The following is a 27,859-nucleotide window of genomic DNA, read 5'->3' as shown; positions in this document are numbered from 1 at the left end:
ACCCAATGCCTTTAACCCTGGATTACTAAGCTTTTGTCTGCCGGATGACGCACACGGATATTAGTAGTTCCCCATTCTCCCTCCGCAAACGTATTTGCTTCACATTCTCTCTTGCTTCCTTTGTGTGAGTCCTGACCTTGTAGAGAACAGTTGTCACCGTACGTTGCTTCATTCCGTCTCTACGGGGACCCCGTCGTCTGAGGTACGAATGCTTAGTGACAACGTTACTTTTATATTTTATACGTAGTGGAGCATTCATTCATTCATTCATTCACTTATTTATTTATTCATTCATTTATTTATATGTTTATTTATTTGATTTATTTATTTATTAATCCTTCCATTTATTTATTTATTTATTTATTTATTTATTTATTTGTTTGTTTGTTTACTCTGCATATTCTAAGAATAAACAATAGCTTATTGCACACTGTGTCAATGAGTACTTCCATTATTAACATTGGGATACATAATTTCATTGTTACGTTCGCATTAGCTGTAATTGTGTGCTGAAATCGGGAATCCACTCCAGAAAATTGAAATATATTTCAGATGGCAGAGAATATCAGAGATGACCCACACACAGTACTACAACTTCTGACAGAAGTAGATGACACTGGCGACAACACAGCAGTAACTGGAGAGACGTGCAGTGAACTGGAGGATGGCTTTGAAGAGGACGACATTGAATTAACTGACAGAGAATCTGACCCAGAATATAACCCACAGTTAGATGATTCCTATGATTCTGATGAGCCGGGAAGAAAGAGAAGACGTGATTCTGAACCAACATACTCTGATGAGGACCCTGATTCAACTAATAGCAATTCAAACCCAATTGTTTCCAGTGCTAGGCATCCGAATGTTGTAGTCCCTAATAAGACCAATCTACAAGGGAGAAATAAACACAAATGGTCAGCACTTCCATCGAGAAACCGCAATACCCGGACACCCGCCAGGAACATAATTCATATAAAGCGAACCCCTTTAGGAGAAGCCAGAAATGTTTCAACACCCATGGAATCGTTTTCTTTATTCTTTAACGATTTCATTTTAGATAAACTGGTACAACACACGAATGAGGAAATACAAGTTCAGAGTTGTAACTACGCTACAGCTAGTGCAACAATTTCTCAAACAAGCAGGGAAGAAATCAACGCTCTTTTTGGTATACTTGTGTTATCAGCGGCCATGAAAACCAATCATCTTCCTACAAGAGAGCTGTTTGATCCAAATTTCTGTAGGTACAGAAATAAGGCGACAATGTCAAGTGAGCGTTTTGATTTTCTGTTGAAGTGTCTTAGATTCGATGATAAATCTACTAGGGTAGAGAGACGAGCGAGTGACAAGTTTGCAGCCATTCGAGAAGTATGGGATGAGTTTATCAAGAACTGTCGAGACTCATACAAGCCAGGAAGTTGCACAACTATTGATGAACAACTCGTTGGATTTCGTGGACCATGTCCTTTCAGGATGTACATCCCCAACAAACCCACAAAATATGGAATTAAGATTATGTTGAACGACGTTGGGATTAAATATATGATTGACGCTAAGCCATATCTGGGAAAAAATATGAATATGTCTGGTCAACCTCTCGCTCATTATTTTGTAAAAGAACTGACTGACCATTCATGGTTCGAATAGGAATGTAACCATGGATAATTGGTTTACCTCTGTCCCACTGGCTGAAGACCTTTTGAAACCACCTTACTCTCTGACAGTTGTAGGAACAATCAGAAAAAATAAACGCAAGATACCTCCCGAGCTCTTTGAAGTGAAGAAGCGAAGAATCGGCACGTCAATGTTTTGTTTTGATGGACCAAAAACTCTTGTTTCTTACAAACCAAAGCAGGGGAAATTCGTTGTTCTGCTATCCACTACTCACGAGGACATAGAAATAAGGGATAACAGTGGAAAACCTGCAGCAATTGAATTTTATAACGAAGCAAAAGGTGCAACAGACTCTTTCGTACAAATGTATTGCAGCATGAACTGCAGTAGAAAGACCCAGCGCTGGCCTCTGTGTGTATTCTTCACTATGATCAATATGTTCTTAGTGAATGGATATATTCTGTTTTGCCACAACATCCTCCGAAAGGGAGAAAAACCTATTTCGAGATGGGCATTCGCGCAACAGTTAAGCGGTGACCTGATTAGACCTCACCTCCAGCCCTGCCTTACGCAACCAACTTTGCAGCGGTCATTACGTGGTATGATCTGCGAGATTCTGAATGAAAATCATATAGTACACAGGCCAGACCAAGAACAACTTGGTAAAAAGAAAATATGTGCATTTTGTCCCTCAAAGCTACGAAGAATGACACAGTTTTATTGTACTGTTTGCAATCGAGCCATGTGCGGTGACCACCGATCAACAACGTGTGCTGAGTGTTGAAATGACACGAGTTTGTAAAAAATGGAAAAATCTGTCCGTACATAGAATGTATTATGTGCTGGGTTAGTTATTAAATTTTAAATAAAGGTATTGTAAGAGTTATGGAAGTTTTTTCCGTAGTCTCGTAGACTAATGCTTAGTGATAACGTACATCATAGAAGAGCTTAGTAAACTAGGGTTAAAACAACATGGCTTATTGAACATTCCCATGACGAGGGAAGGAATTAGGAAGTCTCTCACTTCCATCTGCATTGCAACACAGGACAGTGACTCTATCCTTGTACGATTTCCCGCCATGGCACTCTCTCGTAATTCAGAAATACCAACCCTTGCCGCGTCACAAAGTGTTCTAAGACCCATTAATGCATGCAATCACCTTGTTTCGCAGTTTAAATCTTTCAAATGCCATAGAAAAAACTATTTCCAAAATGTATCCAACAAGGTGCATTTACATTATTCAAATAAAGCACTTGGATAAATCACTGGCGAACATAACCTTATGCAACCAAAGAAAAAAAAAAAGATTCTAAGATGAAGACAAATTATGCTAGCTTCGCTGTGCAAGTGCCTTATTTTTGAATTACTGTACTGTTTGCATTTTTAGATGGCTTGTATTTGCACGGGAAGTACCTGATGCCTTTAAAACATCGTGGTTTATCGAACTATTCTTTGGCGAGTTGAGGAAGTTTTTTGCTTCCGTCTACATTGCAACACAGTACAGTGACCCCATCTCATTTAAAATCATAAGTCTGTTTGATCTCAGCATTTAAAAAAACTACAAGATGCAGTTTCATCGGCATTGACAATATTGTTCGGTTGGTACGAATTGATTATAATTATGAGCCGTGCTTTTTCGCCAACTGTCAGCTTTGCCACTGTTCACGGTTTCTGTTTCTCCACACACTGCCTGCTACATGATATTGTGGCATTCCTTAAAACGCTGAATACTAATGAATTACGATTTCACTCACACACTGTAGATACACCGAAGTGAAAGTGCGGAAAGCTACTCCTGCATGTTCCAGAAGACGTGTTCTATCATGGCGCCGAGAACATTTGAATTTAAATTACTCTGTAAAAAACTTTTTTTGTTAAAATATAAGGGCAGGTTTTAATTGAAAGTCTGAACCGTTTTCCATTTAAATATGGTATATGGGGGCAGTTTTCTTCCATCTGCAGTTACACAAGCATAACTGTACATCCAACATAAAAAACTATGTGAACCAGGAGCGTGTTGCCAACCTTGATGCAAATAAAACCTGGACTCCAATTTTGTGCCTAAAAAAAAAAAAAAAAAAAAAAAAAAAAAAATAAAAAAAAAATATGCAGGTATTATTCATGTAAATATGGTATGATGTTTAACATTTAATTCAGAAGCTATGGAACGGTCTACACTGATCAGTTAATGCTGTATGGTAGCTTATCACAGACTAGCATCAACAACTCAACTGAGGCTTGTACAGTATAATGTGGTCTGGATGCTGAGATCATGGAACCTATGGACATTATTCTATACTGTGCCCTATTTCCTACTGTATGTTACCGATAGAGGTGGCTGCGTGACTAGTTCGTGTAGCTGTGAGTGTTTATTCAGGGCAGAGTGGGTTTGAATCTCACCATCGCACAGTGGGTCAAAATCGAAATCTAGGAGGACAAAATTACTTTTTTTCATAATTAAAAAATCAAAATTTATTACTTCTACAGCATTCTCATATAATTGCCTCGCAATATTCTGGGATATAAACGCATCTTAGTGTAAATCTGTCACCACTGTTCGAGCTGGAATCTTATCTTATCTCCTGTGCCATGCATGCGTATCTCGCAGTCTGAATTGGAGAGTGAATGTAAGTGGCTGTGGTTTGGTTGTCTTTGAGGTTAGTGTGATGCTTTAAGGTGGAACATGCAGCTGAAGGTATGATCTTTACATTTGTAACGGGTTTCAGTTATTCATGGGCGTAATTGTTATGTAATTTTAGCTATATTTGCATCAGTAATATTTAACTATTATATTTAAAATTGTATTTTCACTTAGAGTTTTAGTATGTCGCGTCACTCTGCGCCACTGTCTACTTAATGTTAAAATGTAGATAAAGTCTTGTAGTTTACACCTGTTATAGGAATTTTTGCATCTTTTTGCAACTTACACGTTTTAGAAGATGCCGCGCAAACAGTTCTCACACGTTTACAATGGTTTGAAGCACTGGGTTCGAAGATTGTGTCAAAAGTGGAACTTTGTGACTGTCAAAAGTAAATTAGGGATAGAGAATTGTTCTGAAGAGATAACTGAATGCCTACAAGGAGATTTAAAGGATTTTGTTGATAATTTTACCAGGCGGTGGAAGCAAGTTCATAGAAGTAAAGCAAAATTCATTTCAAAATATTCTGATTGGTTGAAAGAGAAGATAACATTTTCGAAAATTGTGTATGATTCTAAATTAACAGAAAATTTAAATCCTCCTACTCCATTCGCATCGAAAGTCGGAAGGCCTAGAAAGCTTTTTCATGAAAGTAGTGAAAAATCAAAGAGGCGAAAAATTCAACCGCTACTCTCCGCACATTCAGAACATGAACTTATTCATGCCACACAAGTATCATTGCATATGTCTGGAAAACGAGATGCTGCAAAAATGGTTAAAGAAACTCTTAAGTCTCCACATAGAGCTATTAAAATTAAAAAATCCTATATATCACCAGCTGTAAAACCTGTACCACTTACCGGTGAAGAGGCTCTATTATTCCTTGTAGATAACAATTACAGCAAAAGCCAATATATGAATATGCGACTTGAATGCAAAAATAGGAACTGTAATATTTTCCCACCTTACCACATCATTAGAGAAACAAAACAGAAATGCTATCCACCAAGTGAATCAATAACAATAACAGAAACATCAGCCACAATAACATTGCAATCACTGGTCGACCATACAATTGAGCGCCTTGCAGTAGTTCAAGAAGATGTTTTGAAACAGTCTATTTCTAGCAATGATACAGTTCATATTATATTAAAATGGGGGTGTGATGATTCAAGCGGACATAGTCAGTATAAGCAGAAATTTACAGATGATGACGGCGGTGACACTGATATTTTTATAGTTTCAGTTGTTCCATTACAAATGTATTCTTTAAATGTAGAAAGTAACAGTGAAAAGAAAATGTTATGGCAGAACCCACAACCTTCTTCGACATGATTTTCCAGACCTCTTAAATTATTGTTTGAAAAGGGGACTGTCGAATTGACTAGGCGAGAGGTTCAATTGGTTGAAACTGAAATAATGTCGTTCCAACCAAGTAAAATAGAAATTGATAATCAATACATATATATTAATCAAACTCTATTGCTGACCATGGTGGATGGAAAAGTCTGCAATTCTGTTACAGGTTCATCAGCACAGAGGTGTTATGTGTGTGGTGCTGGTCCCACAGAAATGAATAACACACTCACAAAAACAGTTTGTCCTGAAGAGAGCTATAAATTTGGATTATCTACCCTCCATTGTTGGATCCGTTTTTTTGAATGCCTGCTACATATATCTTACAAAATAGAAATTAAGAAATGGCAAGCAAGAGGGGATGAAGATAAGACAAAAATAGAAAACAGAAAGAAAGTAATACAAAATAAATTTCGATGAGAAATGGGTCTGCATGTTGACAAACCAAGATCTGGAGGCGTTGGAAATTCGAATGATGGCAACAATGCTCGCTGGGTTGTTTTTTTTTTTTTTTTTTTTTTTAGGATCCAGTCTTGTCATCCAAAATTACAGGTATAAATGAAGAGCTAATCAGACGTTTTTCTACAATTTTGTGTGCTCTTTCTTGGCATTTGCCTATAAATACACCCGCTTTCAAAACCTACACCTAGGATACAGCAAAATTGTATCTAAATCTGTATCCATGGTGTTATATGCCAGTTACTGTGCATAAAGTATTAATTCATGGTGCAGATATAATTGATTTTTGCATTATACTTATCTGGCAGTTGTCAGAAGAAGCCCAAGAAACACGTAACAAAGATTTGAGAAAATACAGATTTGGACGTTCTAGGAAATTCTCACGAAAACATACAAATGAGGACTTATTACATATGCTGCTGATATCTTCGGACCCAAAACCAAAATTCAACATAAAACGAGAAGAGCATTATCCAGTGAAGTATTACTACTCCTGAAAGAACCAGATGTACCGGCTCATCATGAACAGCATGAGGCAGTGAATGATGATGATGATGATGCTTCAGATGACACGTGATGAATCATCAAGGTCAGGGTCATCGAGTGATTAGTGATAGTGACTGAAGTGCTGTCTGCAATTATCCACCATTGCAGTCTTCCAGATTAAAGGTATACTGAGTACAATCTATTGTAGTTTATTATAGTTTAGGCTCTATCCAACTCCTAGTCATAGACAATTTCTTGCAAGTGTAGACGTTGATGTAGCTTAAAAAAAAGGTCTTAACTGATGTTTATTATGAAGTAAACAAATTATATATGTTGCTTTGACTCTAAATTCATGATTAAAACGTAAAAATAATTTTGTCCTCCTAGATTTTGATTTTGACCCACTGTGCATCAGTAGCCTTGAAGATATTTTTCCATGTTTTCCCTTTTTCTTAGCAGGCAAATGTTGGAGCTGTATCTTTATTATGGCAGTCCTAACCCATTCCCACTGTTACGTCCCCGAAAACCAATGCATTGTTAAACTGCTAGCAAAAAGTAAATTAAGAGTACCCTATCTACAGGATAATTTGAAAGAATGGAATGTACATTGTGTATCTATTATTATTCGTGACCATAAACCAAATTGAATACATTATGAATTCTTTCAGGAATGTCCTCTGGCACTAGAGGCAGCTGAAGGACTGTTGAGCCTTGGAGTGAAGGGTGTTGAGGTTAACTCTCTCATCTTGGAAGGTGCAACCTGTATCAGCCAGATGGATTGGTAAAGTTTGTTTTTCTTTATGTAATTGTATACCATATGTTGCCTGAAAAAGCAACTTCAGTATTTTATTGTCTCACTCCTTCTACTTAGTGTTGATCCGCAACTACAGGGTCTGCTCTTCCAAGTCCCTAATTCATTTAGGGCTGGATCTGAATATCTCTAACAAAGGTTCTGGACTGGACATTTTTAAGGGTTTTTAAAAATCTCGGTACATATAGGAGATATTTGCATGATTTTTCTTTGTTCTTATTTGAGCATCTAGTACCAAAAGTTAAAAACTTCATTATGTTCCATATTGAACTGGGATTACAGTTAATTGAAAATGTTAAGGATCCACCTTTTCAGTACAATGATAATTTATTGATGTGAGTTAGATCACATGTCGTTTATACAAGATTAGTACTAGTTTCGATGCTCATTGCACGTCATCATCAGCCAATGAATCAATTGAGCAAATCACAACTAATCAAAAAACAATATAAAACACATGACAGCACCTACAGTGACAAATGTTAAATTGTAATAAGTTAAAATTGTGCTACAAGATGATGAGAGTATGGTGTTTCTGACCATAAAGTAAATTCTATAAAATCTGAGAAGGTAACTCAGTTGTTAAGTCTTGGCACACAAGAAAATAGTCCATCTTGAGGCATATAGATCATAAGGTGTATCTTTATTCTTGTTAAAAAGAAACTGCAAAACATGTGTTATACATGGGAAGAATAAATCTTATTCTCTTAATCTGTGGTATTCAACAGACTTAACACAGGTGGTTCCGAAGCAAACAATGTGGTTGTGTGAAGATCTTAATTTGAACCAATGTTATGATTCCCACTTTGATATGGAATCGTGGACACCTAGAGCAGCGTGTTGGCACAGTTGTTGAAAGGAGTGGAGCTGGGCATCTAGTAATTAAAAAAAATGTTGTTGGCTTCACGTCAGCTAGCACTTGAGATTTTAAAATTGTTTATTATACCATTTTTTTACAATTAAAAATCAGATGATCTACTTAGTAAGTACAGTTTTCAGAAATACTACTAAATTTACCCAATTTTGATCATGTAAAATGTACATTGTAATTACAAAACAACAAAAATAATGAAAATGATATAAAAATAATACCGTATTTCCTCGCATAATTAACACCCTTGCATAATTTACGCATCCCAATATTTTTGGGTCCAAAGTGGAGAAAAAGAAATGTTCAGGTATTTGATGCACCCACTTTTCAAACATCCATCACGCAGCCCTGGATGTGTTTCAAAATAAAGATATCGACTACTCAAGTAGCAGCCTTCCTATTGCAAAAGCGGGCATTCCAAATACAGAGCAATATGTTGTTATTAGCCGGCAGGAAATCCTACTGCACTAGTTCAGTGAGAGAATCAGCCCAGAAGTGACTAGTGACGCTTTATTCCAGTCTGATACAAACATATTTTATGAGTGTTTCAGGTACGGGACATTCTGTGATCTCAAAATTGTTAGTCCACAGTGTCCACAATGTCCAGTAACGGACCTTTTATATTGGTATTATAAATTTACTCATTCGGGACAAATATTTCAGTTTCCCTATGGGAATCAACATCTATATCATACAGAAAATATCACTTTCATCAAGTACTTGTTTGCCTCGAGAAACCATGTTTTAGAGCACATGGAGTGACAACAATTACCAATGCACACTTGTTGAAAATATTGTAAATCCCCTGACTTAGATAGTTAATACTGCCATCTATTGAAATACTCTCATAGCTAATATATGAAGAATCATGATGTAGCTTCCAGAATGTGTGTGAAGCACGTTCTCAATTTTTAGTAAATTGTCAAATCTTACTACGGACTATGCTTGCAGCGCAACATGAACGCCATGAAATGAGTTAAATGCCATTTTGCACAGTTGTCATCGTTTGTCCTCGAGAGAGCATCTCTCATATCCTCTTAAACCACATCTAGTCAGCGCTTCTTTTGGTTGTCCAAATGGGCAGACACCGTTGATTACAAAATAGAAGGTGAGGTTGGCAGCTTTGCCAGGTGCTGCATGTAGATGGCCATACCATTAGAAGTGTCTTTTTCAAATTTTTGCCCTAATTTGTGTGATGCTCAATTCCTGATGTGGTGGATGAAGGAGATTCTCATCAACCAGTGGAGCATTCACATCTCCATGGCATGAAATTGGGGTTCATTGGCTTTGTTGGATGGTGTTATCATAGCCCATACAATTAAATTAAATGAGTTGTAAGTAATTAAAAGTTGTAGTTTCTATAACTTCTGTTATGAAGAGTTCCTAGACAGATCTAATATTTCCGGATATATTGTGAAAGGTGTAATAGTCATGAATATCTGCACTATTGTTCCTTGTGTGGTAGAAATGCATGTAGAAGTATATCACTATCTGATGGCACAAAACCTTAGCTGCGGGTGAGCCATGTGTTGCAGCCTGAGTGAGAGGGGAGGAATGCTCACTTTGGTAGTTGCTATGGAAGTGTTCACGTCGACTCCTTGCATTTGTAACACTGTAAAGTGAATAGCACAGCAGACCCCCTCCACTATCCTGTTTCCCTCTTCAAGCTCATGGCTCCAAGCAGGTTTGTGCTTCTACCTGTTAACCTAAAAGAGTGGAAATCATGTTTTGCAAAATTTTGTTCATATGCCGTTTTCCGTTACAGCTAATATTAACGGAAAATTTTGACTTTTCCTGGTTTGGTCCCCTTAATATTACTACATCACTATATACAGCCTAGTGCACACCTGAACTGAGTTTAGCTATTTCCCATGATGATGTTACAAAACAAATGAACTGACGGACAAAAATTTAGACATGATATAGGCTTTTGGGCTTATGCTGTGTCAAGAAAATAAGGTGAAATTCTTTACGTTTTGCAGATAACTTTGCTCTGCGTCTTCAGAAGAAAATCTCGACTCTTCACGAGAAAGGCTTCTCAAGGAATGAGGTTCGAATTTAGACGTTATAATAGAAGTGGAAGTGGTACGTTCATTCGTCACCTGATAGCTCACCGGACATAGTACAGTGCTAGCGTTGAAAGTGGAAGCTGACGGAACCATCAGAATCAGTCTGAGAGGGAGTCACGTAACATAACAGGAGTACACATTTATGAAAATATAATATAGTTACAAGCCTGGAATGAAACATCTGGCGATGAGGAACGTACGAATTTGGAAAACACCGAAATAAAATAATGGAGAGCAAAGTTCTCTACGAAATATAAATAATTTCACCTTATTTTCTTGACACAGCCTAAGCCCATGTCTATAAGTACGGGCTGTGAAAGCATCAGTGAGACAAAAATTTAACTTCTGATTTATTTATACCTAATTCAAGGTAAGAACAAAGTATTGGGGCAAAATCTGAAGTGTACAGATAATTTTATTTATATGGATAATTACAGATTTTGGGTTTTGCTTACTTATATACAGTTGTCATATTAGACATTACGTATGTGCATCAAATATAAACGAGAATTTAAAATTAGCAACTCTGGTAGTGATTGAAAATGGGTGGGGCTTTGACAGGGAGGTCGGGATGTCCGGAGTAGGGGTGTTGATGTGTCACGTACTGCAGAGTGACCGCTTGCTTCAGTAAGCCATGAGTGAGCAACAGATATACACATCCGTTGCGCAGCACAGTGCATCATCAAGTTTCTGGCAAGAGAAGGCACCAGAGCTTTGGAAATGTTGAGAAGGCTCCATGCACAGTTTGGGGAAGCAACCCTTTCAAAGACGCAAGTTTATGAGTGGCACAAACAATTTTTGGCAGCACGGTAAGCGATGGTAAATCAGCCCCACGAAAGACGACCGTGGACAAGCATCATTACAGACAACATTCGTGCTCTACATGACCTTATTGAAGAAGATCAACACATAAAAATTCCAGACATTGCTTCACTCTTAGGAATAAGCTTTGGTAGTGTTCATGCCATTGTCACTGATGAGCTCAACCTTTGCAAATTATCCGCTTTGTGGGTTTCTCGTCTCCTCCCCCAGGAACAAAAAAAATCTGTCAGGATATTTGTCAGAGGCATCTCATGCGCTACTGGGTGGAAGGATATGAATTTTTTGCATCGCATTGTGACTTGTGATGAAACTTGGGTTGATCATTACACCCCGGAGTCAAAACAAGCAAGCATGGAGTGGCGAGAACAAAGTGCAGCTTTGCCAGTTAAGGCCAAAACACGCCTTTCTGCTGGAAAGGTGCTTGCAGCTGTTTTATAGGACTATGCAGGCATTTTGCTGTTGGACTTCCTGCATGAATGAATGGCAGTGAATGCAGCCTATTGCTGCCGTCTTTTGATTGAGACAAAAGATGCATATCCCAACAAACATCGTTGGCAGCCGATCTAAGGTGTGATTCTTCTGCACGATAATGCAAGGACACACGCTGCTGTTGTAACACAGAAAAAAATGGAGGAATTGCATTGGACACCTCTGGAACATCCTCCTTTCAGTCCAGATTTGTCACCTTGTGACTACCACTTGTTTGGACCACTGAAAGAAGAACTGGGAGGAAAGCGATTTCATGACGATGCAGCCGTAGAGGAGTATTCGTACAAGTGGCTGTACTTACATTCTATTTTGTTAGAGGGCAGGATTAAAAAGTTGCCTATTCGATGGGAAAAATGTGTGTCAAATTCAGGAGACTATGTAGAAAAATAAGGTGCTTGTTTTGTATTTGGATTCAATAACATAGCAAAAAAGTAATTCTGGTTTATATTTGATTCACCTTCGTATAAACAAAACTTTGTACTCTGTGTTGGCTTCTTACAGGTTGAACTCTTGGATCAAGGCCCATGCTCACATGCACAGCCGTGAGTATCCACAAGCCATCTCAACGTTCCGACACCTGGACGAGTGCTCCGAGTTACAGAATAACATCAGTGTGCTCGTCTCTTTAGGAGAGTGCTACTATTATTCTGGTGATCATAAAAATGCACTCATAGTACTCCAGAGGGTAAGTCAGATTCTGTACAATTAATATTATCAGTGATTACAGTGGAACCTTGATTCCCCGTTTTTTAGAGGGGCGCTCGAAAAATAAAGGAATAGTACAGGAAAAGAAGAAATTTGGGAACAAATTAAAACCAAAACATCACAATAAAAAATCATTATAATCTTACAAAAACTCCTACATAAATTACAAGAGTTAAAAATCTTGTTCATTTTTACCAGGGGAACATGTTCACGAATTTAGATTCTTAGCACGAAGTCCCTCAACATCGAACATCACTGACGAGGAAAAATTGTTCAGTTATGGTAACAAGCTAACTGGCTATGTTTAGTCGTTGCTGTCATGGCTGGGCTGAGTAGCTGTTGGCAGGGGCTCCAACTTGGCAGATTCGATCATAGCTCAGTCTAGTGGTAAGTTATTTGAGGATGCTCAAGTACACCAGCCTTGTGTCTTTAGATTGACCAGTATTATTATTATTATTATTATTATTATTATTATTATTATTATTATTATTATTATTATTATTATTATTGTTCATGTTTATGGGTTACTGTAGTCACGTCCTAGTTCGTGAACCATGGGCAACGGCTGAGTGGCCTAGTAAGTGGTCCTGAGAGTCGGGATACCAGTTGCTATGGAATGGGAGTGGGCATCTCGGACATATTCTGAGTCGTGGCCCTCAGGCGGCTAGGACTACACAATTCACCGGTGGTCCATAACCCGTTAGAGGAGAGATCCTCACTTGGACTATGTGCAAGTAGGGCAGCATCCTGCTTCATGAATTTACCGAGCTCAGAACACTTTAAGCAAGCCTCGGACCTATGGGAGTAATGGAGTCCCACTCCCATTTGACAGGCGAGGGACTCCTTGGAAACAACTTGGCGAACGAAATGGAATTTGATGGGGAGCTATCAATATTAATGGGGCTTATGGAAGAAAGAAAGTAGAACTTGCTGAGTCAGCGAAGAGGATGCATCTGGATGTGCTAGGAGTAAATGATATTCGGGTAAGGGGAGAAAAGGAGGAAGAGATAGGAGATTATAAAGTGTACTTGACGGGTGTTAGAAAGGGAAGGGCAGAGTCTGGGGTAGGGCTCTTTATCAGGAATACCATTGCACGCAACATAGTTTCTGTTAGGCACGTAAGTGAGCGAATGATGTGGGTAGATTTGTCAGTGGGAGGAATTAGGACTAGAATTGTGTCCGTGTATTCACCATGTGAGGGTGCAGATGAGGATGAAGTTTACAAGTTTTATGAAGCATTGAGTGACATCGTGGTCAGGGTGAACAGCAAGGATAGAATAGTGCTAATGGGCGATTTCAATGCGAGAGTTGGGAATAGAACTGAAGGATACGAAAGGGTGATTGGTAAATGTGGGGAAGATATGGAAGCTAATGGGAATGGGAAGCGTTTGCTGGACTTCTGTGCTAGTATGGGTTTAGCTGTTACGAATACATTCTTCAAGCATAAGGCTATTCACTGCTACACATGGGAGGCTAGGGGTACCAGATCCATAATAGACTATATCTTAAGAGACTTTGAATTCAGGAAATCTTTTAGGAATGTACGAGTTTTTCGGGAATTTTTCGATGATACAGACCATTATCTGACCTGTAGTGAACTAAGTATCTCTAGGCCTAGGGTAGAGAAAGTGAAATCTGTCTGCAAACGAATAAGGGTAGAAAATCTCCAGGACGAGGAAATTAGACAGAAGTACATGGATATGATTAGTGAGAAGTTTCGAACAGTAGACAGTAATCAGGTTCAGGATATAGAAAGTGAATGGGTGGCATACAGGGATGCTGTAGTAGAAACAGCAAGGGAATGCCTAGGAACAACTGTGTGTAAAGATGGGAAAAGGCAAACATCTTGGTGGAATGATGAAGTGAGAGCAGCCTGTAAACGTAAAAAGAAGGCTTATCAGAAATGGCTCCAAACAAGGGCCGAGGCAGACAGGGATTTGTACGTAGATGAAAGAAACAGAGCAAAACAAATAGTTGTTGAATCCAAAAAGAAGTCATGGGAAGATTTTGGTAATAACCTGGAAAGGCTAGGTCAAGCAGCAGGGAAACCTTTCTGGACAGTAATAAAGAATCTTAGGAAGGGAGGGAAAAAGGAAATGAACAGTGTTTTGAGTAATTCAGGTGAACTCATAACAGATCCCAGGGAATCACTGGAGAGGTGGAGGGAATATTTTGAACATCTTCTCAATGTAAAAGGAAATCATCATGGTGGTGTTGCAAACAATCAAGCTCATGGGGAGGAGGAAAATGATGTTGGTGAAATTATGCTTGAGGAAGTGGAAAGGATAGTAAATAAACTCCATTGTCATAAGGCAGCAGGAATAGATGAAATTAGACCTGAAATGGTGAAGTATAGTGGGAAGGCAGGGATGAAATGGCTTCATAGAGTAGTCAAATTAGCGTGGAGTGTTGGTAAGGTACCTTCAGATTGGACAAAAGCAGTAATTGCACCTATCTATAAGCAAGGGAACAGGAAGGATTGCAACAACTATCGAGGTATCTCATTGATTAGTATACCAGGCAAAGTATTCACAGGCATCTTGGAAGGGAGGGTGCGATCAGTCGTTGAGAGGAAGTTGGATGAAAACCAGTGTGGTTTCAGACCACAGAGAGGCTGTCAGGATCAGATTTTCAGTATGCGCCAGGTAATTGAAAAATGCTACGAGAGGAATAGGCAGTTGTGTTTATGTTTCGTAGATCTAGAGAAAGCATATGACAGGGTACCGAGGGAAAAGATGTTCGCTATACTGGGGGACTATGGAATTAAAGGTAGATTATTAAAATCAATCAAAGGCATTTATGTTGACAATTGGGCTTCAGTGAGAATTGATGGTAGAATGAGTTCTTGGTTCAGGGTACTTACAGGAGTTAGACAAGGCTGTAATCTTTCACCTTTGCTGTTTGTAGTTTACATGGATCATATGCTGAAAGGTATAAAATGGCAGGCAGGGATTCAGTTAGGTGGAAATGTAGTAAGCAGCCTGGCCTATGCTGACGACTTGGTCTTAATGGCAGACTGTGCCGAAAGCCTGCAGTCTAACATCTTGGAACTTGAAAATAGGTGCAATGAGTATGGTATGAAAATTAGCCTCTCGAAGACTAAATTGATGTCAGTAGGTAAGAAATCCAACAGAATTGAATGTCAGATTGGTGATACAAAGCTAGAACAGGTCGATAATTTCAAGTATTTAGGTTGTGTGTTTTCCCAGGATGGTAATATAGTAAGTGAGATTGAATCAAGGTGTAGTAAAGCTAATGCAGTGAGCTCGCAGTTGCGATCAGCAGTATTCTGTAAGAAGGAAGTCAGCTCCTAGACGAAACTATCTTTACATCGGTCTGTTTTCAGACCAACTTTGCTTTACAGGAGCGAAAGCAGGGTGGACTCAGGATATCTTATTCATAAGTTAGAAGTAACAGACATGAAAGTAGCAAGAATGATTGCTGGTACAAACAGGTGGGAACAATGGCAGGAGGGAACTCGGAATGAGGAGATAAAGGCTAATTTAGGAATGAACTTGATGGATGAAGCTGTACGCATAAACCGGCTTCGGTGGTGGGGTCATGTGAGGCGAATGGAGGAGGATAGGTTACCTAGGAGAATAATGGACTCTGTTATGGAGGGTAAGAGAAGTAGAGGGAGACCAAGACGACGATGCTTAGACTCTGTTTCTAACGATTTAAAGATAAGAGGTATAGAACTAAATGAGGCCACAACACTAGTTGCAAATCGAGGATTGTGGCGACGTTTAGTAAATTCTCAGAGGCTTGCAGACTGAACGCTGAAAGGCATAACAGTCTATATATGTATGTATGTTATTATTATTATTATTATTATTATTATTATTATTATTATTATTATTATTATTATTATTGTAGTTAAATATTTTCTGTGGGTCAGAGTTGGGGGGGGGGGGGGGAGAGAACGTGAGGGTTAAATAGCTGGACAAAGCATGTGCAAAACATTCATCATTATCATCATCATCATCTGGAGCAGTTTCCAACCACAGGCTGGGTCTGCTTGGAACATAAGCCTCTCCATTTGCTGTCCATCCACCACTTCTCTTCTCTCACTGTAGTCCAGTTCCATCCTCTTGCCTCGATGCTCTTTATTACGCCTTTCAGCCATCTGGCTCTCGGTCTTCCTCTAAGTGAGGATATGTAGTGGCATTTTAATCAGAATGAGAATGAACATGTATACTGCTTCATGTAAATAGAGCACTTTCCCCCACTAGTCGTCGGAAATACAGGTCCAATTCAGATACTGAATTCTTGTAGGCTCATTGGATTTAATTAGCACTAAAGTCACACATGCGTTATCAGAGATTTAGGTATAAATTAAATTCGTAATATCATAATTTAGATACAACATCGTTGTCACTGTATGACCTAGTTTCATATTGACACGTACATTTGTAATTACCGTATATCGCTCCGTTAACGCTTCCCGGGAATATCTCCTTTCATTTATTAGATGAGAGACAGCTGTGAGGGAGCATGATTCATTTATTTCTCCTTTTTTTGTGTGTGTCAAGCTTGTCCGTCCCCGCTCGATTGATAACATTTTGCCGCGCCACTAAGGCAAATAAGACGTGTCATGCCGACAAAAGAGAGGCCAGGTGTTTCTCGTCATATAAAGCAATATTTGGTCATTTGGAAAGAAGCATACTGTCACAATAAATACATACATACTTACTGTACATTCAGTTGCATAATAAAGAAGGCCATGATGGAAGCCTTCTGAATCCAGGTGGGTGGCATTAGTGGTTTAACACGCTGAATTGTGCTGATTTATAGGCTGATTCATGCACTGTGTGGCGTATTGAGGTATATAGTGCCCCACTTGATGTTATCTATCATACCTGTGCTCCCATTATAGAAAATTTTCACTAAATAAGTGAACTGAATTTTTGCCAAGATGACAGTCATTTTGATTTTTATTGTTCAGCGTTGATTTATATGTCCAGTAGCTTTAGGTTTATACAGAGAAGCTAAAGATAAACCAACGCCATCTAGGCGGTAATTCCAACAAATTACTAAGGTAGCCGCTTGTCATATGTGTTCTGTGTCCATTAAACATTCAACGTCTGAATTAGGCTATGTTCTCAGAATTTTTTGTTTCTTTCTTCTTGCCATCTTTTAACTCTCTTTAAATATCCTACTATGATACCTTCAATTCATTGTTTGCATTTACAAGACAAAATATTTTACACCTCGCTACTTTCTGATATATTCTACAGTTTCATAGTAATAGTGTGTATAGGCCTAATAAATTATCACCATTGACAAATATAATCTGTAACTGTATTATCGAGGTTATACATCCTGTACTATGGCTACAAATGACACCAATAAGAGTACCACTGATAACAAAACGCAATGTCAGTTTTGCAGGCAAATGTATAAATGCCTTAAGATACATATAAGTAAATCACACCCAGAGCAATACAGAGCCTGCTTGCTGAATCCATCTATGACCACACCTAGCCAGTCTAAGATTCCACCTTCAGATCCTATTCCTATTTCTAGTAAAAATGGTCAGTCAACAAAGTTGGAAATAACCTCTGATCAAGCCTATATAGTTCACCTGCATACACCCCAGTGTCAGTGGGTAGGGTCTGACACATCCCACTCTGATGAGTCTAGTGTCAGACCTAAGACGAAACGCTGGTTAATAGAGCAAACACCTGAAAAGCCTTACATCTGATCTGTTTTCTTAAGTATGATCTATTCGAGCCACAAATATAAAGGGTTAGCATTAATGCGCGCTACTTGGGAAGCGTACCTTCAACAGCTGAATATCAATCTTAAGCTAGAAGCTGTGAATGATTCACACATAAATGCTGTTCGAAATTTCACAGCAATAAAAACTCTCTGCCTATCTGAACTTCAACTCAATGAAGAGACATCATCAAAATCTGTTAGACAACTGTGTGATATACTTAGAATACCAAAATAAAAGATCCGTTATTGGACATTATAAATTTTCCAGCTAACTCATTCCTGGTTGCCAGCGTTTCGCCCTCGTGTGCCAGGCCGGGCTCATCAGTTGGTACCCAGCACACCCACCAAGACGCTGGCTAGTGCATACCATGGAGGCCACTGCATAAGCCAATTGTAGCCACCGGCAGTGCCAATGCACTGCATGCCAGGAATGAGTTAGCTGGAAAATTTATAATGTCCAATAACGGATCTTTTATATTGGTATTATAAATTTACTCATTCGGAACAAATATTTCAGATTCCCTATGGGAATCAACATCTATATCATATACTTAGAACACGCGAATTTGAAGCTTGGTGTGCATATCCATAGAAAGGAAGAGGTATTGAGTTATTTGCTCAAGTTCCTGCTCCTAATTCTTGGGTTACCAGAAGGGATGGTTTAACTTGTTCGGAATGGAGGAAGATGTTGAAGATGACCGTGATGGTTGCACCAGTACGTACTCTGCCGGGACGTTCTACCAGCACAGGCCACTGCAGACACTGCAATGAGTATGAAACCTTACCACATGTGCTGGGGAGTTGCCCTCAAGGAGAACTGCTTAGGATCAAACGCCATAACATCATCAGAAACCTGATTGCTAATGCTCTTCGTCTCAAAAATCTAGAAGTGTACGAAGAAGTCCACTGCATCGCCGAAGGAGGCAGCACTCGCAGGATTGATATTATAGCGATTGACAGACGGAGGAACGAAGCAGAAATTATTGATCCTATGGTACGCTTTGAATTTTCAGCCTCTCAGCCGACTGACTTAGACAATGAGAAAAAGGATATCTACAGTCCAACCATCCCTTTCTTTCTTGAGTCATATAACCTTAAAACAATTACGGTGACTGGACTTTTCTTTAGCGCGAGGAGAACAATTCCCAAATCTTTCGTCACATGGCGACAAAAATATAAACTAGCGAGAAGTCTACAAGATGAGATAGTCGTCACACTCATCAAATACTCCGTTTCGATTCTTCGACACCATTTATATGGAGTTCATGCCATTTAACTTGGTTAATTGTAACCTATCATTTTTTTAAAACATAAACCTTCTTTATCGAATGGCTCGGACCGTTAAGGCGCTGGCCTTCTAACCCCGACTTGGCAGGTTTCATCCTGGCTCAGTCCGGTGGTATTTGAAGGTGCTCAAATACGACAGCCCTGTGTCGGTAGATTTACTGGCACGTAAAAGAACTCCTGCGGGACTAAATTAGTTAGTGGGACGTAAAGCAAATAACATTATTATTATTATTATTATTATTATTATTATTATTATTATTATTATTATTATTATTATTATTATTATTATTATTATTATTATTATTTATCTTCTCTCAAAATTGTTATTGTGTATTATTCTGTGTCTTATGGCAAATCTAGGGTGTCCTGGATCAGACTAAATAAATAAAAAATACATACATACATACATACATACATACATACATACATACATACATACATACATACATACATACATATTCATTATAGACCATTATGCCTTTCAGCGTTCAGTCTGAGAATTTACTAAATGTCGCCACCATCCTCTATTCGCAACCAACTAGTGCTGTGGCCTCATTTAGTTCTATACCTCTTATCTTTAAATCGTTAGAAACTGAGTCTAACCATCATAGTCTTGGTCTCTCTCTACGTCTCTTACCCTCCATAACAGAGTCAATTGTTTTCCTAAGTAACCTATCCTCCTCCATTCGCCTCACATGATATCACCACCAAAGCCAGTTTATGCGTACAGCTTCATCCATTGAGTTCGTTCCTAACTTAGCCTTTATATCCTCATTCCGAGTACCTTCCTGCCATTGTTCACATCTGTTTGTACCAGCAATCATTCTCACTATTTCATGTCGGATACTTACTTATGAGTAAGATATTCTGAGTCCACCCAGCTTTCGCTCCCGTAAAGCAAAGTTGGTCTGATAGTTTCGTCCGGGAGCTGACTTCCTTCTTACAGAATACTGAATACTGAAATTAGAATACTGAATACTGTTGATCGCAACTGCGAGCTCACTGCATTAGCTTTACTACACCTTGATTCAATCTCACTGTATTACATTCCTGGGAGAACACATAACCTAAATACTTGAAATTATCTACCTGTTCCAGCTTTGTATCACCAATATGACATTCAGTTCTGTTGAATTTCTTACCTACTGATATCAGTTTAGTCTTTGAAAGGCAAATTTTCATACCATATTAATTGCACCTATTTTCAAATTCCAGAAGGCTTTCGGCACAATCTGCCATTAAGACAAAGCCGTCAGCATAGGCCAGACTGCTTACTACATTTCCACCTAACTGAATCCCTCCCTGCCACTTTATACCTTTCAGCAGATGATCCATGTAAACTACAAACAGAAAAGGTGAAAGATTACAGCCTTGTCTAACCCCTGTAAATACCCTGAACCAAAAACTCGTTCTACCGTCAATTCTCACTGACGCCCAATTGTCAACATGAATGCCTTTGATTGATTTTAATAATCTACCTTTAATTCCCTAGTCCCCAAGTATGATGAACATCTTTTCCCTTGGTACCTGTCAATACTTTTTCTAGATATACGAAACGTAAACACAGCTGCCTATTCCTCTCGTAGCATTTTTCAACTACCTGTCACATACTGAAAATTTGATCCTGACAGCCTCTCTGTGGTCTGAAACCACACTGGTTTTCATCCAACTTCTTCTCAACCACTGATCGCACCTTCCTTTCCAAGATGCCAGTGAATACTTAACCTGGTATACTAATCAGTGAGATACCTCGGTAGTTGTTGAAATCCTTCCTGTTCCCTTGCTCATAGATAGGTGCAATTACTGCTTTTGTCCAATCTGTAGGTACCTTACCAACACTCCGTACTAATCTTATTACTCTATGAAGCCATTTCTTCCCTGCCTTCCCACTATACTTCACCATTTCAGGTCTAATTTCATCTATTCCTGCTGCTTTATGACGATGGAGTTTATTTACCATCCTTTCTACTTCCTCAAGTGTAATTTCACCAACATCATTATTCTCCTCCCCATGAGCTTGGCTGTTCGCAACACCACCAGGAAGATTTCCTTTTACGTTGAGAAGATGTTCAAAATATTCCCTCCACCTCTCCAGTGATTCCCTGGGATCTATTATGAGTTCACCCGAATTACCCAAAATGCTGTTCATTTCCTATTTCCCTCCCTTCTAAGATTCTTTATCACTGTCCAGAACGATTTCCCTGCTGCTTGACCTAGCCTTGCAAGGTTATTACCAAAATCTTCCCATGACCTCTTTTTGGGTTCAACAACTATTTGTTTTGCTCTGTTTCTTTCATCTGCTTACAATTCCCTCTCTGATTCGGCTGTTGTTTGGAGCCATTTCTGATAAGCCTTTTTTCATGTTTACATGTTTCTCTCACTTCATCATTCCACCAAGATGTTCGCTTTTTCCCATCTTTACACATATTTGTTACTAGGCATTCCCTTGCTGTTTCTATTACAGCATCCCTGTGTGCCACCCATTCTCTTTCTGTATCCTGAACCTGCTTACTTTCTACTGTTCGAAACTTCTCACATCATATCCATGTACTTTTAATTTCCTAGTCTTGGAGATTTTCTATCCTTATTCATTTGCAGACAGATTTTACTGTCTCTGTCCCTGCCTAGAGATACCTAGTTCACTACAGAACAGATAGTCGTCTGTATCGTCGAAAAGCCCAGAAAACTCGTACGTTCTTAACAGACCTCCTGAATTCAAAATCGGTTAAGGTATAGTCTATTATGGATCTGGTACCCCTAGCCTCCCATTTGTAGCGGTGAATAGCCTTATGCTTAAAAAATGTATTCATAACTGCTAAACCCATACTAGCACAGAAGTCCAGCAAACGCTTCCCATTCCCATTAGCTTCCATATCTTCCCCACATATATCAATCATCCTTTCGTATCCTTGAGTTGTATTCCCAACTCTCGCGTTGATATCGCCCACTGGCTCTATCGTATCCTTGCTGTTGACTCTAACTACAATGTCACTCAATGCTTCATAAAACTTGTCAACTTCATCCTCATCTGCACCTTCACATGATAAATACACAGAGATACTTCTCGTCCTAATTCCTCGAACTGCCGAATCTACCCACATCGTTTGCTCATTTACGTGCTTAACAGAAACTATGTTGTGTGCAGTGGTATTCCTGATAAACAGCCCTACCTCATACTCTGCCCTTCCCTTTCTAACACCCGTCAAGTACACTTTATAATCTCCTGTCTCTTCGTCGTTATCTCCCCTTACCTGAATATCACTTACTCCTAGCACATCCAGATGCATCCTCTTTGCTGACTCAGCCAGTTCTACTTTCTTCCATAATCCCCAGTAATATTGATAGCTACCCATCAAATTCCATTTCATTTGCCAAGTTGTTTCCAAGGAGTCCCTCGCCTGTCAAATGGGAATGGGACTCCATTACTCCCATAGGTCTGAGGCTTGCTTATTATGTTCTGAGCTCTGTAAATTCATGAAGCAGAATGCTACCCTACTTGCACGTAGTCCAGGTGAGGATCTCTCCTCTCATGGGTAATGTACCTCTGGTGGATTGTATAGTCCTAGCCGTCTGAGCACAAAGATGGCCATGACCCAGAATATAACCGAGATGCCCACTCCCATTCCATAGGACAGATGCCTGAAGTGTCATCCTTCCTGGGTTATACAGGCATCATATCTGGTAACCACATTGTGGCTGATGCGAGTGAGTTCTGCCACTGTAATGTTTCTGATTTCATTCATAATGTTTTCTTTTTTTCTTTTTTCAGTTCCTCCAGTGTGCAAGGATTTGAATCACACACTGTTAGATATGGGGAGTTAGGGGGAAATAGACCAGCACTGATCACTCTGTCACTCTGTCTGCAAACACTTCTGAGATTGTAAGAAAGGAAACTTCTGTTGTTCTGTTGTTGAAACCACCCACGCAATTTTTCTTCTGTTAACTTATGGCAGAACGGCTTCAAAATGTCATCTTGGTACCTCTCTGCATTTGCTGTCGTCTTGGAAAAGAAAAAAGAAAAGGGCCCAATTATTCATTGTGCACTAACAGCACACCAAACCCAATCTTCCTATCATAATGAGGGACTTCATCAACACCATTGGGATTTTCTGCACACCAATAGTGAGAGTTATGACTGTTCACAGAACCATTAAGATGAAACCAGAACTTTACATATGAAAATACGGTGTTTTAATGATAACTGTCTCACAATGTTAACAGCTGAGATTCAGACTGGTGACTCATGCTTGACAGGTTGAATACGTGCAGGCTGCTTGCAAGGTCAGGAACTATGCGTGCACCTCTAATACTGCAGCTGCCTCAGCCCAGAGTACAAACTGACGTGTGTTCAGTCTAGGTTTATATGAGAGACCCTGTATGTTTGTATTTGTGTAATGCATATATGTGTATGTGTGTATTTATGCAGGCATGCATAATGTTTAAACTGCTTGTTGTAGGCACATGCCCAGGACCGGTATATGCAACGTGGCCTGGATGTGTTAGCTGCCCTCCTGGCAAAGGAACGACGACACAAAGAAATGGAAAAACTAGTGTCACCTGGTATCACCGTTGCAGAATATGGACCTGAGACGTGGATAGCAATGGCATACTTTCTTTATGCCACGAAACGTAATTCAAAGGCTGCTTACTTTGCTCAAAAGGTGAAATAATCTCTGTTTCTCATTTTTCATCATCATCATCATCATCATCATCATCATCATCATCATCATCATCATCATTTCCTTTTATCCATTTGTAGCCGGGTAGGGGCAAATATGGTTCCTCTCCACTTTCTTCGGTCTTTCCACCACTCCTCCTCCAATACTGTGTCCCAGCCTGTAATACTGCATTGGATTGTGTCCTTCCATTTCAATCGTAGTCGTCCACGGCCTCTCCTTCCTTACATTTGCATTTCCATCACTTTTTTTTTTTTTGGCATTCATTCTTTCATCACTCATTCGCTTTATGTGCCAAACCATCTTAGTCAGCTATTCTCTATTCTATCATTAATTTTTTCCACTCCAATTTCTTCTCAGATTTTCTCATTCCTTATTTTGTCTCTCCTACTCATCTGTATCATACTCCTCAAGAACTTCATTTCGGCTGCGTGTATTTGACTCTCATCCTTCTTTGTCATTGTCCAAGTTTCTGCTCCGTAAGTTGTTATGGGTACGTAATACATCTTGTACATAGTTTCCTTTGCTTCCCTTGGCACATCTTTGTCCCATAACATGTTTCTTATACTATGATAGAAACAGCTTCCAGCTTGAATCCTCGTACTAATCTCAGCATCCAGTCGAGCATTCTCCATTAATTCACTCCCCGGATACAGTGGAACCTCGATTATCCGTTCCCGGAAAATACGTTTTCCCGGAATATGCGTTCAAATTACGTGGTCCCGCGAGCATCGTAATTAAATCACGTTGTAAAAGTCCCGCATTATCCGTTCCTCGAAGAAACGATTTCCCGGATCAACCGTCCAGAAATTCCAGTCCCATCAACGCTAAATCCTCGATCAATCGTTTTTTTACTAAACTGTATCTAACGAAAGGACGGCTATGGCATATTTATGGATCTTGGCATTAACGCCCCATGACTGCGATAATTAAAGCAAGTACTGTACCGGTACTGGAAAAGCGATCGGCGGTGAACTTGCATAAGGGACCATCTTAGCATCGCATTCGGGTGGTATTGTTTAGAAAATCTCGGAAAATCATAAAGCAGAGAATGGCGACAACAATTGCAAGGAGACACGGCGCATTTCGACAGCTCTGCTTGAATTACATAAAATCAGCTTCATGGTCCGTATCGCACTTCAATAGATTCACAATTAAGTATTTATTTATTTTCCACCTAGTCGATACAATGATTGCTTAAGGCAACTTTTAATGGTCAAAAGTGGTACATGTTTCGTATATTATCAACATCTTCAGCCACATAACACTGTTTAGATGAAAAATATATAAAATTGACAAAGTAATGCTCTTGAGTTATTTGTTTGTTTTAATCTTGTCAATCTTATGTTAATTTTAAGGACACTTCATCTAAAGCATTGCTTTGTCAATTTTATATATTTTTCATCTAAACAGTGTTATGTGGCTGAAGATGTTGATAATATACGAAACATGTACCACTTTTGACCATTAAAAGTTGCCTTAAGCAATCATTGTATCGACTAGGTGGAAAATAAATAAATACTTAATTGTGAAGCTCTGCTTGAAGACGGAACGAGTTTCGTCAAATGTTCGCACTTATAAAACGTCCATATTATGTCCAGGGTTAGATGTTTATATTTTTACTTTTTTCGATCGTACTGCCGAAGAGGTTTTTGGCACTTTGCTCAGGGCACTGCAGAGTAACTGGGCTTTCAGGCAGGAATCGAAACTGCTTCTTAACACAAATTCAGTATTTTTGATATTATCGTTCATGATTATGTTAGCGATACCAAAACACATGTTGCACCTAAATGTAATTTAAAAAAAAGAAAGCCATGGGAGGTCTTGGAATTGCCTATTACTGTTTAGGTCCTAATGTAAGACTGGGAATTTTACGTTTTCGTGTTAAAATACCAAAAACCGCAGTCGTTTTATCTGCGCACGTTACATTTTAAATGGTTGGTATAATTTCAAACTCGTACTGACATGTGCAGCGAGCGCGCTTTCCAGATGACCTCAAGGTCACGAATAACCGTAATTTCTGAAGTTTTGATATTTCTTTTATCTCTTCAATTTGATTGGATTTGTGACGCGCAGAATTGAATATAATGCATATAATGCATTCGAGAACTTTTAAGAATCGATACTTACATTCGAAACCATGTTTTCGAGTTTAACATAACCTTTAAAAGTCGACGTAGGCCTAATTTGCGTGGTACGAGATTTCCAGAAACTGACTACGAACAGTATACCGGAGACCAAATTACAATGAAAGATTAATAAACTGATTTCGCATTCATTTTGGGTGCTTTCGTATCTAATGTGCTTTATTTTATTAGACGAGAGAATTAAAAACTATTTGTGGTCGATTGTCGTTGGGCTTGGCGTTATTAGATTTTTCGAAGAGTTTGGCTAGCCTAATCAAAGTCGCTGAACTGAAAGAAGTTTTCACGGGAAACTGACGAAGATTCCCCTGTAAAACTGAATATAAAGTATCGAGATTTTGAACTCGCGTACCGGTAATTAATGCGCTTTCGTGGCCTAACATGTCCGCCTCACATCCAGAGGCCGGGGTTCGATTGCGACCAGGTCAGACAATTTTACCTGGATATAAGTCTGGTTCCAGATCCACTCAGCCTACGTGATTACCTTAAATTGTGGAGCTATCTAATGGTGAGATGGCGGCCCCGATCTACAGAGCCAGGAATATCGGCCGAGAGGATTCGTCGCACTGACCATGCGCACCTCGTAATCTGGAGTCCTTCGGGCTGAGCAGCGGTCCCACTGGGGCTGTAGTTTGGTTTGGTTTAGGAGTTTTGTAAGATTATAATTATACATATTTCATTTTTGTGATGTTTAGCCAAATTGTTGATGGTTTTCATTCATTCCCGGATTTTCCGTTTTCCCGTATTGTACGTTTTATTTTCATGGTCCCTCGAAAAACGGAGAATCGAGGTTTCGCTGTATTTGAACGTCTCCCCTACTTCCAGGGGTTTGTCTGCAAGTCTAATCTGAACTTTCCCTTCTTTCTCCCCTCTAATAATAACAAGAGTTTTACTCTTTTCTACACTTATTTTCAGTCCACATTCTTCGATCTTCCCATTCACCACATTTAACTGTTCTTGAACATTCATGTCCTCTTCTCCCCAAATCACAGTATCATCTGCGAATAACATGATGTTCATTTCTCTTCCTCTATATGTTGCTTTTGCTTTTCTCATGATGTCATCCATTACTATTGTAAACACGATTAGCGATAAAACACTTCCCTGTCTCAGCCCACTACTAATTTTGAACCAACTTGTCCTGCCAACTTGTGTTTGCACACAACTACAACATTCCTTGTACATTGCCATGATCATTTTTATTAATCCATGTCCAATTCGTTTTTGCACCAGACTGTCCCGAACTTTAGTCTTGGGGACACTGTCATATGCCTTTTCAATGTCAATGAATGTCATCACCATATCATTCCCATACTCCCATTGCTTTTCCAGTAGTTGTCTCATAATGAAAATGGGCTCTATTGTTGACCTTCCACTTCTGAAATCAAACTGATTTTCCTGTATCCGATTTTCAACCCTCAACCTTATCCTACTTTCCAGTATCCTCTCCATTATCTTAGCAACATGGGATATAGTTCTTCAATACTTTCTTATCACCTTTCTTGAAAATTGGGATGATTATTTCTTATTGCCAATCCTCAGTGACCTCCTTATTCTCCCAGGCAATCTTGAGAACTCGATATGTCCAGTGCAGACCTAAAGCTTCATTTGTCTTTATCATCTCCACTGAAATTTCATCTATTTGGTGGTCCATTGAATGACTGTCATTAGTTCTCATATTCAGCAACTTCTGAAAATACTCTATCTAC

General features: G+C 39.1%; 1 protein-coding gene across 1 annotated transcript in view; it reads left to right on the top strand.

Annotated features, from left to right (window-relative positions):
- Positions 1 to 27,859, top strand: part of APC7 (anaphase-promoting complex subunit 7) — a 197,469-nt gene that overhangs the window by 70,494 nt on the left and 99,116 nt on the right. The window contains exons 4-6 of the mRNA XM_067154711.2: positions 7,224 to 7,336; positions 12,119 to 12,302; positions 23,788 to 23,991. Coding sequence (XP_067010812.1) covers positions 7,224 to 7,336; positions 12,119 to 12,302; positions 23,788 to 23,991 — 501 coding nt within the window. The remainder of the gene's footprint in view (positions 1 to 7,223; positions 7,337 to 12,118; positions 12,303 to 23,787; positions 23,992 to 27,859) is intronic.

This window comes from Anabrus simplex, chromosome 1, assembly GCF_040414725.1.
Source record: "Anabrus simplex isolate iqAnaSimp1 chromosome 1, ASM4041472v1, whole genome shotgun sequence".
Taxonomy (NCBI): Eukaryota; Metazoa; Arthropoda; class Insecta; order Orthoptera; family Tettigoniidae; genus Anabrus; species Anabrus simplex.
The sequence above is the reverse complement of the archived record's forward strand: the minus strand, read 5'-3'. Positions and strand labels throughout refer to the sequence as shown.